The sequence below is a fragment of the Bactrocera oleae genome, chromosome 3 (assembly GCF_042242935.1).
Source record: "Bactrocera oleae isolate idBacOlea1 chromosome 3, idBacOlea1, whole genome shotgun sequence".
Lineage (NCBI taxonomy): Eukaryota > Metazoa > Arthropoda > Insecta > Diptera > Tephritidae > Bactrocera > Bactrocera oleae.
The window spans coordinates 70,623,029-70,636,967 of record NC_091537.1 but is presented as its reverse complement, the minus strand read 5'-3'; the positions used below and the strand labels follow the sequence as shown (position 1 = coordinate 70,636,967).

General features: G+C 35.3%; 1 protein-coding gene across 3 annotated transcripts in view; it reads left to right on the top strand.

The window, feature by feature from the left end:
* Oatp30B (Organic anion transporting polypeptide 30B) overlaps positions 1 to 13,939 on the top strand; it is a 71,721-nt gene that overhangs the window by 34,874 nt on the left and 22,908 nt on the right. For all 3 annotated transcript variants that reach the window (XM_070106824.1, XM_036361861.2, XM_014234860.3), the window contains exon 3: positions 9,359 to 9,863. In XM_070106824.1, coding sequence (XP_069962925.1) covers positions 9,532 to 9,863 — 332 coding nt within the window. In that variant the 5' untranslated portion in view covers positions 9,359 to 9,531. The remainder of the gene's footprint in view (positions 1 to 9,358; positions 9,864 to 13,939) is intronic.

The following is a 13,939-nucleotide window of genomic DNA, read 5'->3' as shown; positions in this document are numbered from 1 at the left end:
AGCTATTTCCAATCTCAGTTGAAACTCTTGTAACCTTTATGTTGTCACGATTCTTAAATTCTTCCTGAGTCGTTTATTTCCTAACTTCTTTTCAAATTCTTGGTGTGAATTTTCAGCCTTGCTCTTATTCATTGCTCTACTCCTTTTGTCTTGCTTTTATCCAAATTTTTTAAGCTTCTTTATCTAATTTCACTAACGGCTCCATTGCTGAACTTCGTCAACTGCTCATATCAGATTCGAAAGATCTTCGTAAGACAAATTCTTTAGTTTTCTGTGGTATCCCGCTCACTTCAAATTAAAGTAAAGCTCGTAGCTTCTCATTTTTTTATTCCTAAGAACGTTTTTCTCAGTGTCATCCATTGAGATTAATTTCAAATTCTTTAGTCATTTAAACTCTAAATTTTAAAGTTTTTTCAACTTAGATTGGTAGTATTTTGTTTCTCATCTCTACCTTTGTATTTGTATTGTACTTTAGGTATTGTCAGATAACCTCGGAACCAAAAATTTCTTGAGCTATTGAAGCCACTTTAATTCACATAATATCGAATATATTTTTATACCCTGAACAGGGTATATTCAGTTTGCCATGAAGTTTGTAAGATCTAGAAGTAAACATCGGAGACCCTTTAAAGTATATGTATATATAAATAATCAGCGTGCGGAGCTGTATATACGCGAACTAGTTACTCAATTTTTGAGATATCAATATGAAATTTTTCACACGTTCTTTTCTCACTAAAAAGTTGGTAATTCGCTAGAACCGCCAATATCGAACAACTAGAGCATATAGCTGCCATACAAACTGATCGATCAAATTCAAGTCCTTGTATGGAAAACTTTTTATTTGACGAGATATCTTCACAATCTCCAAAGAAATTGTTCAGATCAGTTCACTTAAGTATATAGTTGCAATACAAATTGAACCATCGAAATCAAGTGCTTATATGGAAAACTCTTTATATTTGGTGAGATATCTTCACGAAATTTAACTGTCACACTAACTAAACGATCAAAATGAAGTTCTTGTATGGAAACTACTTTATTTATGAAGGCCATTCTAGCTTCGGTGCAAAAAAAGTTAAAGTTTTTTTCTCTTTTTTTATCTGTATTATTCATATTTAAGCTATTTACTTGTAAGGTCCTTCGTCGAAACTTTTCAGTCACCTTCAGAGTGCTTAGTGTCTGCTTCGTTGAACTTGACCGAAGTGCATTATGACAAAGTCATCACCAAGGACTTTCTCACCAGTTAACGTGCCGGTAGCAGCCGACTTAAAATACGGTTAGCATATAGTACTTGTATATAAGCTGTACATACATATGTAAATAGTTTTGAACTGTAGCTTTGTAATCACATTCACTAGTACTTTGTTTACATGTGCTTGTCGTTACTCATACGTACTCGCACATACAAATATATTCGGAAAATATAATATAAACTATTCAGACTCGTGGTGCATCCTCACGTGTGATTCGGCTTCAACGCGCCTACAAAGAACGCATTACATTCACATATTTTGTATATCTATGGTACTTAGGTATATACTAGTAAATATATTATATGCCTGTGTGCTTATGCAAATAGCCTTGTGTGATGAAAATAAAATACATGACTATGCATAGCGGTACTTCATCGCGTCGTTTACTAAATTAAAGCACTTGTCAATATGAAATAGGCACATACGTCATATTTGATACATACAAGTATACTTTTTATTACATATGGATACCATATACTTACGGTATATCAGACATGTTGAAAGTTCATAAGTTTTCTGTGAGAGCGTGTCACAAGAATTGAATTTATATGTTTAGAAGACAGTGAACGTCCAGAGGCTGAGTAAAAAAAAAGGTTCTTATGGACGAAAATGTCAAAAAATACACTAAATTATTTTGGATGACCGTAAAATAAGGTAAGTGAAGATACCTTACACTCTAAAGATATCAAAGCAACATGTTCAACAAGCGATCTCATAATCGAATGTGGATCAAGCCCATAGACTTTTTATTCTCAGACCTCACAAAAAATGGTCACTGCAACGATATTGCCGAGACTGAGACCGTTTTCAGGCAAGAAATAAATCGCATAGACGATATCAAAAGGTTGGTAAATGTTATAATCGTTGTGCTACACTCGATGGCAACTAGAATTCATAAAAACAAAAACCTTTACTCCGGTTGCACGGAAGCTTTAATACCCTTCACAAATACAAAAGATTCCTTACAAGAATATGCTCATGCCTATCGTTCAGTTTGTATGGCAGTTAAATGCTATATGTACGATATATGCAGTTCCGACGAATGAGCAGCTTGTCTGAGAGAAAAGGACATGTGCTAAGTTTCAGATCGATATCTCTAAAAACTGCATATATCTCGCGTATATGTAAACTACGGATATAGCTAAATCGTTTCAGCTCGTCACCCTGAGCATTTATATGTTATATCTATTTATTTTATAGGGTCTCCGAAGTTTTCTTCTGGGTGTTACCGCTTGTTTGTTCAAAAAATGTGGTTTGTGTTACGCGAGGACTTATTGCAGAACATACATTTATTGAAGATGTCGGGGTCAAGTCTAGAAAAGTAGGAGTTGATATGCCTATAATTTTTTAAATATAATTGCGCGAAAAATACTTTGGTTTTTCGAGACAACTCCAGCTTTAATTGTTTAATTGTGTCTCATGGCTGTCCAAATGTAGCTGCATCTAAAATCTGGCGAACGATGTGGAATGTTATCTGCGTATCGTGGGAATCGAAGTATCAATATTTTTGTGTTTTGAGAATTTCGTTACATTACTTAATTTCGATACTTTAAACCGTTTTCATCGCATTCACGATATTTCACCAATAATTTTTGTATTTTGTCAGTTTGATATTTACAAATCTTTCTCTACTTGGCTTAAACGTGGCAACTTTAACTTCTGTTCCGACGACATGATCTATCGAACCAAGAATCTGCATTTGTATGATGTTCTTGTAAATCATAGATAATTCCACAAATTTTTAGATGGATCTTTCTACAAAATCTACAAAATCTATTGTAATCTTCGCTAGTACAGTTTTATTATTTTTGGTTTGTTATATAATATTATATAATATTTATGTGAAAACAAATTATTATCAAGAAACTCCACTTTCCGCTGGCCCCAAAGGTCTCCTGACCTGACTGTACCAGACTATTTTTTATGAGGTTATGGGCAAGAGGTGTACAAAACCAAACCCAGACATCTTACTGAATTGTAGCAGTCTATTAAATCGATATAGAGGCAATGCCGACTTCAACTCATCATGCCGCAATGCATATCCAAAGCAATTCGTATTGTTTGTTGAAATTTCGGCTCTAATGTAACCTATCCAGACCTCCAAGGTTTTTTTCGGATTTACCGTTTTCTTCGTATCTCAAATAAAATATACAATAAACATAACTCCATAAAGAAAAATGACTGAAAGAATCAAATGTATATTGTACTAGTTTAAGGTTTTTTATACCCTGAAAAGGGTATATTAAGCTTGCCACGATGTTTGTAACACGCAGAAGGTAAAACAAAAACTTTGCATTTGACGAGTTATCTTCTAGAAATTTGATATGAAGCATTGTCTAAGGCAATGGTGCATTCTCCGAAGATATTATTCAAATCGCATTACTATAGCATATACTTAGCTGCCATACAAACCGACCGATCAAAATCGGGTTGTTGTATGGAAACTTTTTTATTTGTGAAGGGTATTATAACTTTTATCTTGGTTTTATATTAGTGTCTGTGCTGAACTGCAACTCCAGTACTAGGGGACAACACTTGTCAACTAGAGTTATTTTTAAACTGTCTGTCATATCTCCCCAGTGCTCTCTGTACTCATATGCCAGTATATCATTTAAGTGAATATGTATTAATAGCCTCATATATGTATGTATGGTATATACATATGTATGTAGGTTTCGATGTTATAGCTGTATCTTAATACGCCTTCTCTTGATTTTCTATTTCACTGCCTCCAACCGTTACGGGCTGTACGTAATAAGTATTTTTAATCAGCTCTCCTCAGCTCAACGCAGTTTTGCTCTGTAACGCTGTAGCTTAAATTACAAATAAGTGCCTAATCATTTTTACCTACCAACGGTAAGATGGCTGGTAAAATGATCCAAAATTGACGCTCTACTTCACAATAATGTTGCCATACTGTCATGCAAACATTACTCACATATGTACATATATGTATTTATGTGAATGTGTGTATGCACATATGTATTTATATGTGGTATGTATGAAGTATTTATGTAAGAAGCGTAAAAAACGTAATATGGTACATACATACATTTACATTAATATAAAATATAATATTTAAATTGCATTAAATGTAACGTCTCGGTCATAGTAGGCGGAAAGTGTCTCCCCGCTATTAGATACAAATATATATATGTATGTATGTATACTCGTACTAATTTATGCATTGAGTTTGGAGGGGAGTCCGAAAATATTTGAAAGAATATTTTTCCTTGTATGGAAACTTATTTTTATTTCACAAGATATCTTCACGAACTTTGGCGCGGATTATTGTCATAATAAACGGTATAATCTCCTAAGAAATTGTTTAGATCGGACAACTATAGCATATAGCTGTTATACAAAGTGACCGATCAAAAGCAAGATAAATATCTTTTTATACTTTTGAAGCAATAAGAAATGTTCTTGTGAATGGTATTATAGCTTTATTCCAAACGAAGTTAACGTTTATTCTTGTTTGATGTAGATTAGGTCATTTAGAGCAGATTTTACCTCATATTTTGTGGTCTTGGAACATTTCGCCGAGCTTTGAAAAGTTTTCTAGCTGAAAGTTGCCTACAGTTTTTAAACTTTTTCTTTAAACATAGAGCGCTTTCATTTTTAAGCCGGCAACTCACAATGGAGGACTCATTCTTTCGATTTAAATTTAAGGGCTTAACAACATTTGGAAAGATTAATGCATATTTTGGACAACTTTTACGGAGAAGAAATATACTCTTATGACAAACGCCAATTTGGATGCCAACTCATGGAGAAATATTCACTAAAACTTTAGACTCGTTTTCGAAAGTCGATGAAAAATAAAACGGGTGGACCTATTTCTTGAAAGACATGTGTGAAACGACCCTCGGAGATTATATTATTTTTATACTCTTGCAATATGTTGCTACAGAGTATAATAGTTTTGTTCACCTAACAGTTGTTTGTATCACCTAAAACTAATCGAGTTAGATATAGAATTATATATATATAAATGATTAGGATGAAGAGAGGAGTTGAAATCCGGGTGACTGTCTATGCGTCCGTCCGTCCGTCTGTGCAAGCTTTAACTTGAGTAAAAATGTAGATATCTTTATGAAACTTAGTACACATGTTTCTTGATACCGTAAGACGGTTGGTATTGCAGATGGGCGTAATCATCAGTACACAACATTCTTCTCATATTTCTATGCTATAGTGCGAAATCGGATTACAACCACGCCTACTTCTCATATAACACAATTTTAAATTCCATTACTTTCCAGTATGCAAATCAGGCACCAATGAATGTATTGGGATAAAACTTTGCATGAATAGTGCCTTTTAATTGGGCAACCTTATTACCAGCTCTAAATCGGACTAAAACTATTTATTCAACCCCACCATATATTGAATATGTGGACCCTAGTCCCTACAGCGAACATTTGATCGAAAATATCGGTCAATCTGTGAGATATGTTATAGAAATTTGAAGAGAGTCATTTTCTGATAGTAAGGAGCCTGTTTGTCAAAAATGGGTTGTATCGGTTCAAGAATTCCTTTAGCCTCCATATACCCAATGGAATGATTTTCGAACTACTGGCTAACTTTATATCGCAAATTTCAGCAAATAAGTAAGATAACTTAGCAAAATTTACTGGAAGTATAAGATTGGATATACTATAGTTTAATGCCGAAAATGTGTAAAATTGGTTCACAAATTACTCAAACTATCATATACTACATATATTGATTTTTTTTGTTCTAACAAACCTTATGCACCTGAAGATATTTACCTGGCTTTGATCCTGGCAAGTTGCAAGAGTATGAAATGTTCGGTTACACCCGAACTTAGCCCTTCCTTACTTGTTGATATTAATATTTTATATATGGTGAAAATCTTCATGTCTCGGGCAGGAAATAGTACAACTTGAGTTGACGAAGATAACTGAGTTGTTAACCAGAATTATTTTTGTAGTTAAACTGCACAATTCATTCAGATGGGAAGCCGATGACAGAGCGTCAGTAAGTTACAGAGTATCAGAAAACACAGCCGAGAAGAGAAGCATTTCTTCCTCAATGGTTGAGGCGATATTGAAGAGCAATATTCATAATAACCATTAACTCTAGTTAATAATTAGTAGCAGTGCATACTAATAGCTTGTGTAATGTCGTGGATGGCACCTCGATGTATTCTTAATTTGTTTAAAGCTTTACATAATCGTTTATTGTAGCAGTATACTCATCTCCTTAGTTGTTTTTCTATTTCTTGTGGCTACGCAGTGTTTTTCCACTTCTAAGTCGGTCCAAGTTACAACTAAAGATAGGAATGTATTTACATATGTACGAATAGGTATGTGTCTTGTAGTTGAAAGCTAAGTTAGACAAAGTTCTTGTTTTGTACAATCATTGGATTTTGCGTATTTGCTTATGAATGAAAATGTAGACTTTTGTGATAAGACAACAAAATTTGCACAAAGCTTAGTAAGTCAACAAGCAAACAGTAATACAAACAACACAAAAATATCTACATATGAGTTCGGATTACAATATGCAGGGTGCTGTTAAACATTTCTTTTAGAATTTAATCGAAAGTTCGTAAAAGGAAATGCGTAATCATGTTACAAGAAATGTAAAATTACAAAACAACTGAAATTGCCATATTGTTTAAATTATTTAACGAGTTCGCCCCTGCCTTCACCAAAGAGGATAGGACGGAGACAATAAAAAGGAACAAGAATGATAGAATTAAGATTGCAGCACATAACTTTACAAACGAAACGAATGGTCAAACTATTAGCGTTGGAGAAGGAGGTGCAATCCTGTGATAACATGTCTTCTAACACCTAAGATTCTTTCTTGGTGGTGAAAGTGTTTTTCCAGCGGCAAAAAACTTTCTTGTGACCTCCTTGGTTGGTTGGCTGAAAAGGGAGGAGCATTAGCGCCAGACTCTAGGCGGCCATTCTTAGGCCATCATTAGGTCCATTGGGCTCCCCGGTGATAACCAGATTAAGCCCTATTCAGTAACTTTGTGAATTTAGTAAAAAAAACCTGATTTTTTTCCACGCCAGCTGCCTAATGTCTCTTAAGTTGGAATTATCGGAGCCGTAAAATATACCCCGTCTCATTCACACAGCATCACATCATCCTCCACGTATGCTCTGCATTCCGTCGAATCCACTTTTCGCTGTCTGTCTACCACCAACACTACCCCACGTAGCTTTGTGGTATGTTCTGTGTTGCTAGTGCTCCAAGGCCTGAGGTGTTCCTATAGAGTGAACTGCTTCAAAAAACCCTTGAAGAAGCTGAGTTGTCTGGGGTAGCTTAAAGGAATTGTGTTTCCAGCTGCCTCTGAGCGGGCCAGCTCGTCTGACCTTGCCATTTATTTCTATTCTTATGAGACTGGGTACCCAGATGATATTAACCGAGATACAACTGAGAGTCTAGTTACTGACTGTAGTTTTAACGGTACGGACAGCCTTAATTGCCGCCTTGCTATCAACTAGAAGATTTATGGACTTGCTGGTTTAGAGCAGAAGCCCACTGGCACCTTCTGTTATGCCCACAATTTCCGCCTGAAAGACTGAATGGTAGTCATTTTGTTTGAAGCTACCTTCTGTGTATGGTGTACTACAGAAGAAGTTCGCTCCTGGTCCGTTACCTTTGATCCGTCGGTGAATATCTAGAATTCGTCGTTGGAATTGCCGATCACAGAACCATTGGTCCATTCTTCTCTACTGTATAATTAAAAAGTTGTGTTTAATTCCTCATGGATCTCCTTTTCTCGGTCAATTGCCAATTCAGCCCGAGTTCATTAACAAGTTCGAGTATGATAACATGCCCGAAGTGACGCCGAGTCTGGCTTCAATAGCCTAAAATCATGACCCGGCTGACCGTTAGCATTACCTCATACTTCACTTGCATATGTATTAGCCGGATGTCGAGGATAACCCCCTCGTAACCCCTTGGTTATGTTTTTAATAAATCAGTATATAAGTATGTTATATATTGTATATAGTAGTATTTGGAAAAACTCACACATTGTAAAACTCTAACCTACTAATATGTTTTCGAATTCTCCATAGCTAGATTTAATTTAGGTTACATAAACTAAACCAGCAGAAGAAGCGATGTTTACAGGTTAGGTCGCATTGACAATCTCTAAATCTCTTCTAATGACTGTCAAGGTCAAATTTCAGTTTTGAGGTTTACAATTACCGAGCCTCACGCAGCTGATAAATCGGGTGGTGAACTTGGTGTACAACCATCTATGTGTATTTTTATACCCTGAACAGGGTATATTAAGTTTGTTACGAAGTTCGTAATGCACAGAAGGAAACGTCGGGGATCCTATAAAAAATACTACTGTGATCAAAAAGTAAGGTGAGGTGATTATAGTGATGTGGTGCACTATGAATTCCTTGCGCCAGGCCAAACTGTTATCAAATAATAATATTTTAGCTTTATACCAAACGATCATATTTTGTCAATCAAATTGATCGATTAAAATCATGTCCTTTTATTTGACAACATATTTTTACGAAATTTGGCTGGGTTATTGTCCAAGGTATTGGTATAATCTTCTGAACAAATTATTTTAGATCAAAATCATGAGATCTTTTTATACCCTTTTATGCTATAAAAATGCATCTTTGAAGGGTATTGCTTTGGTGCAGCCGCAATTAACGGTTTTTTTGTTTTCAGAATTTTTTATAACGAACAGCTGTAAGTTAATATTAAGCACGGGATGTCAAAACTAATAATGTGAAAAAGCTGTCACTGTCACAATATCATTAATAGACTGATATGAAGCATAAATTTGCTTACTTTTGGGAAGAAAAAAAAAATTTTCGGACAAGAAATCCTCACATTAGCAATCACACCCTGTATATACGCGCAATTGTAAGAGATAAATATTATGTAAATCATTGCAATAAACTCTTACAAACCTCAACACAATAAGATAAGTGCGATAAAAAAAGTAGCCGATATGAATGTAAATTATTGAAACAACCTAAAGTGCACTCAATAAAAACGGCCCAGATTGATAGTAATTTGTAACATTTCCTACGATTTGAACTAAATTTTTCTCTTTTTTTCCAACTTCCAACTATTCATTACAGACGCAGAATAACGCAATTTTGAGCAGAGTACAGTAATTGGACTGCAGACGGGAAGAATGTAAATAAAAAGAGTCAACAAAACCGGCTGCTTCGCATTTTAATTTTTTCCCCACTCGACTTTTACGTTTTTCGATGAATGCAACATTTCAACAAAGGCGACAACAACTGCGAGTATGACAGCCAATCGACCAGCAACGCAAACCGAGGAAAGGTTGGTGGAGCAGCAACAGCAGCAGCAGCAACAACAGTCACATCAACAATACACAAACACAACAAATCCAGCAAACACGATGAATGCCAATATGTCGTCGTCGGCGAACACTTCAGCTTGCAACGCCAGCGCCGGCTACGATGAAGTGGAGCATTGCGCCAGCCGCTACGCAGGCACAACGGTAAACGACACCGTTGGTGAGGGCAACTGCACGCATGTTGGTGTCGGCGTTGGCGAGGGTGTGTGTCGTAATCACAGCACTTCTAGCTCAACAACTCATCGCCGCGGTCACAGGTGAGTGAATTTTGGGTAAATTTGGCGAATTGTGACGAATATGTGGCGTTCAAGAGATGCGTGGCGAATTAAGGCTTGTCAACTGAAATTTCACGCAAAATAATAATTAACAATTTACCTAATGATGGCCAAGCGTGGCTGTGAAGTATTGAAATGACATGAAAAGTAGCGTGATAAGATGTCAAATATCAAAACAATTTATTTGTTTTCCCTTTATACTTAAGTACATATATAATTTCCATTGTGTTCGTAAAGGTGTGGAAGGTCAGGAAAGTTAAGGTTAAACTTACTAGTTCTTTAATTTCATTAACATAATTTATTAATTGAAGTAATGCAAAAGTAATATACCAAGCAGACTAAATAAATGGTATAATTTTTAGTAAAGGTCGCCACAGGAAATGGGTGATTGATTATGTTTTGTATTTAGATCTAATCTTCAAAAGACGCATATACGTATATTACAGCTGTCGGAAAATGGGATATACCATTTTGAAAGTCTCATGTTTTAAAAAGCCACGAGGAACGTGTTGGACATATCGCACATGAAAATTTGGGCAGATGAAAGCTCTCAGAAGGGACCGTTAACCTCCTTTTCAAGTGGACTTAAAGTTACTGGGCCCACCCCCTGTTTGAAATTGGTTTTAAGTTTTTTACCATTTTCTTTTTAGTTGCAAATTTAAAATCGGTCCTAGCCTGTAAAATGAACCGATAATATAAACGCGTGTACATTTTTCGTACCCTTTCTTTATAATAATTTCTTAAAAATGTGATTCGAATTGATTTTTGTTGGTGTGTTTTGTATTTAAAATACACACTTAAATATAACTTAATGCGTCCTTAGCAATTTTGTCACATATGTAAATACATACAAATGCCCCTTTTTTTAAATTTCCGCAACTCACTTATCAACGGATAGATTTCGACAAATATTCTTGATTTTGCGGTTGCAATGATTTCGAAGTTAGCGCCATCTATAAACCACGGAATGTATTTATCGAGTCGGTTAGTGAGTTCAACCTTATCGAAAATTTTGTTTTTGATACGGTTCAAAATGATTTCAACCTAAATTTCATAAATAAACCTAAACATAAAAATAATAATCCGAATAGTTTTTGTTCTGTTTGTGGTGAGTATACATATGTTTAGGGAATGCCGTTTAAATGCGTCTGATTCTATAAAAAAAGCCTACTTGTATAAGTAGAAAATAAATATGAATGTGATGAATGCTCCTTTAGTAGCCAGAGAAGCTCTAAACAATGATAGGGAATGTTGCAAATATATTAGTAAAATACTTCCGAAATTGTGCATAGAAAAACTTAAAGCTTGTGTTTTTGACGGTGCTTAAATCAGGAAACTAATAAAGAACCAACATTTTACTGATTATATAACAGAAAATGAAAAATCTGCATAGATTGAATTTATTTGGGTTGTGCGAATTTTCTTAGGAAATAAAATGTCTCCAGACTACATTTAATGCATTGAGCAGCTCATGTTGCACTTCCTATTTAGCCATTTAGACCGCTACCCAGAAAATTTAGGTGACTTAAGCTAAGAACAAGGAGAACGCTTTCATCAGGATATTTGTACTATGGAAGATCGATATCAGGGTCGTTGGAATGTAAAAGAAAGTTTTTTTCATATTAAGTAAGTCCAATATATTTTGTAATTCTAAAATTGTAGTATTTTTGGCTAAAAATGTAATATATTAATATTTCGAAAAATAGAGCTCCTATAGAAAAACTGACTACAGATTTTGATTCAGCGTGGCAATTTCATAAAACAGAACTGCTGTAATTTAGTGTTACGGCCAAGAAGTTTGTTTTATTATAAATATAAATGTTTGCCATTGTGTTTTAAAAATGAAAAATGAAATGAAGAAATGAATGATGAAACGAATAAACTCCAGCCGAGAGGCCCAATTTTCAACCACTTTTATCAGCATTGGCGCCGTATGTCAGCAATAACGTGACGAATATTCTCTACAAGGCGTCTATTGCTTATCTGCGTAGACAAGCGACTTTATGTAACCCTATAAAAAATAGTCCAGCGGTGTTAAATTGTACGATCAAGAAGGGCCATGACAATGCGCTCACCAAAAGTTTCTTTCAATAAATTGATGGCGTGTAGCACCGCATTGTTGGAACGAAAGGTCGTCAACATCAACAAATCAGGCACGAAATAGTCATAACTCATGGCTCTATAGAGTTCTTTAAGAACTGAAACATAATGATCGACTTCTTTTATGAAGAAATTTGGATCAATAGTTCCTTCTGCCCTTAGAGCACACGTTGCGAAAACCGGGATCGGTGAGTCCATTCACCGCTTGATGGTCATTCGGCTTCAATTATTGAATGATTTGGGTTTTGTAAGCCCGCGAAACGAGATCCTTCCGCAAAATCTTCCATAAAGTGGATGGATACAGCTCCAAATGCTGCGTTCCGGCTGAACTCATTCGCGTATTCTTTGATACTTTGCTTCACAGCAGCAATAGAATGTTCGGTGCGTACTGTACAGCGTCTCTGAGGATGCCCATTTTCCACTAGAGTAAACGTGGTGTGAAACCAATTCATTGTTGCTCGAACTAACGACTTTGTTGGGCGATTATGTCGACCGAATATTGGCACGCGATGCGGTACCGAATCTCTTCTAAATAAAAAAAAAATTAAATAAATAGTAAAAAGCACGGCTACAAACCGTTCTTAAACCGAATCGTTTTTTAGACCGCACCGACTCTTTTTCTTCTTGAAGCGATGCTTCGGTGGGTGATTCCATCAGTCTTGTTTCCTGGCATTCTTGTAAAACTTTGAAACAGAAGTTTTAATATCGAAAAAAAGTTCCTTTCATCAATCATCTCATCAATCAGTCCCAAGTAGCAATCATTGATTTAACTGTTAATAAAGAGTGTGCAAAGAGCTGATTCCATACAATAACATCAAGATAGTTGTAAAGAAAAAAATCGATTAAATTACTTTACTTCACTTTAACAACATTTAAGTAATGATATGAACAAGACGAAAGTGAAAGGATTTTGTAAATAGGTATGTACACACTGTTATTTAAATGTATTAATGTGCATATGCTTTTGTACATATGTTATGTATGTATGTTTTCATATGTAATAAAAACACATCGATTTAAGAACTTGCCAGTTCTAAAATGCGGCAGATTTAAAAGCCTATATGCAACAACACAGACATTCGTAAACATGTATGTATATACATAGTATATACGAGTACATACAATATAGAAGAGTTGTAAAGCGCATCGCGATTTCCGTATTATTTCAATGCCTTTTCGCTTTTACTTCAACTAAGTTATGTTTGTAAGAGTCATCGATTACCATTCCAAAAGTAATTTATATGCCTCCAAATAGCTACATACATACCTATGTATGTATGGATGTTTATATATAGCTGCTTTTTAGTGTTATTACCTACATCTTTACAGCACCGAAGGAACAGCGTTTGCCATTTTATGACGAACACTACTCGTCACGATAGACGACGATAGACAGTGGACTAATTTATGTGAATGATTAAATTAAAATTTAAGTTTTCTCACGAATAAATCAGTTCAGACTTACTTGTTGTAGGTATACCAGAAGCCACTTGGCTTGAAGTTAAAAATGTTGGTAATGGTGAAACATTTCGACACTCTCTTCTTGACTGTTCGTCTAGCTTTCGGTAGATTCAGGTTGAAAAAATTTTGATGTCCTTTTCTCGGTCAGGTGGCTCAACAGGTTTGCGTTAAGCTTGAAGCGCTTCTTCGTGAAAGTTTATACCTTGGGGTTTTTGCTATCATAAAGGACCAGTGTTCTCATTGTTCAGATCACATCAGCTCAGAACTCTAACCTAATTTAGCCTTGATACCCAGGTCATACATAATTTAATGTTTAATATATCTTCAATGTGCTGAACGAAATCTGCAGAAAAATATTATTACTACGAAGCTATAAGTGGATATTTGGAAAGCTACGCTCGAAGTACAGCCGGTTGTGCTATTCAACAGTCTTCTCCCAAATTATAATCAAGCGAAAATTTAAACAGTCACTATAATTCTTTTACATCGTTGCCATT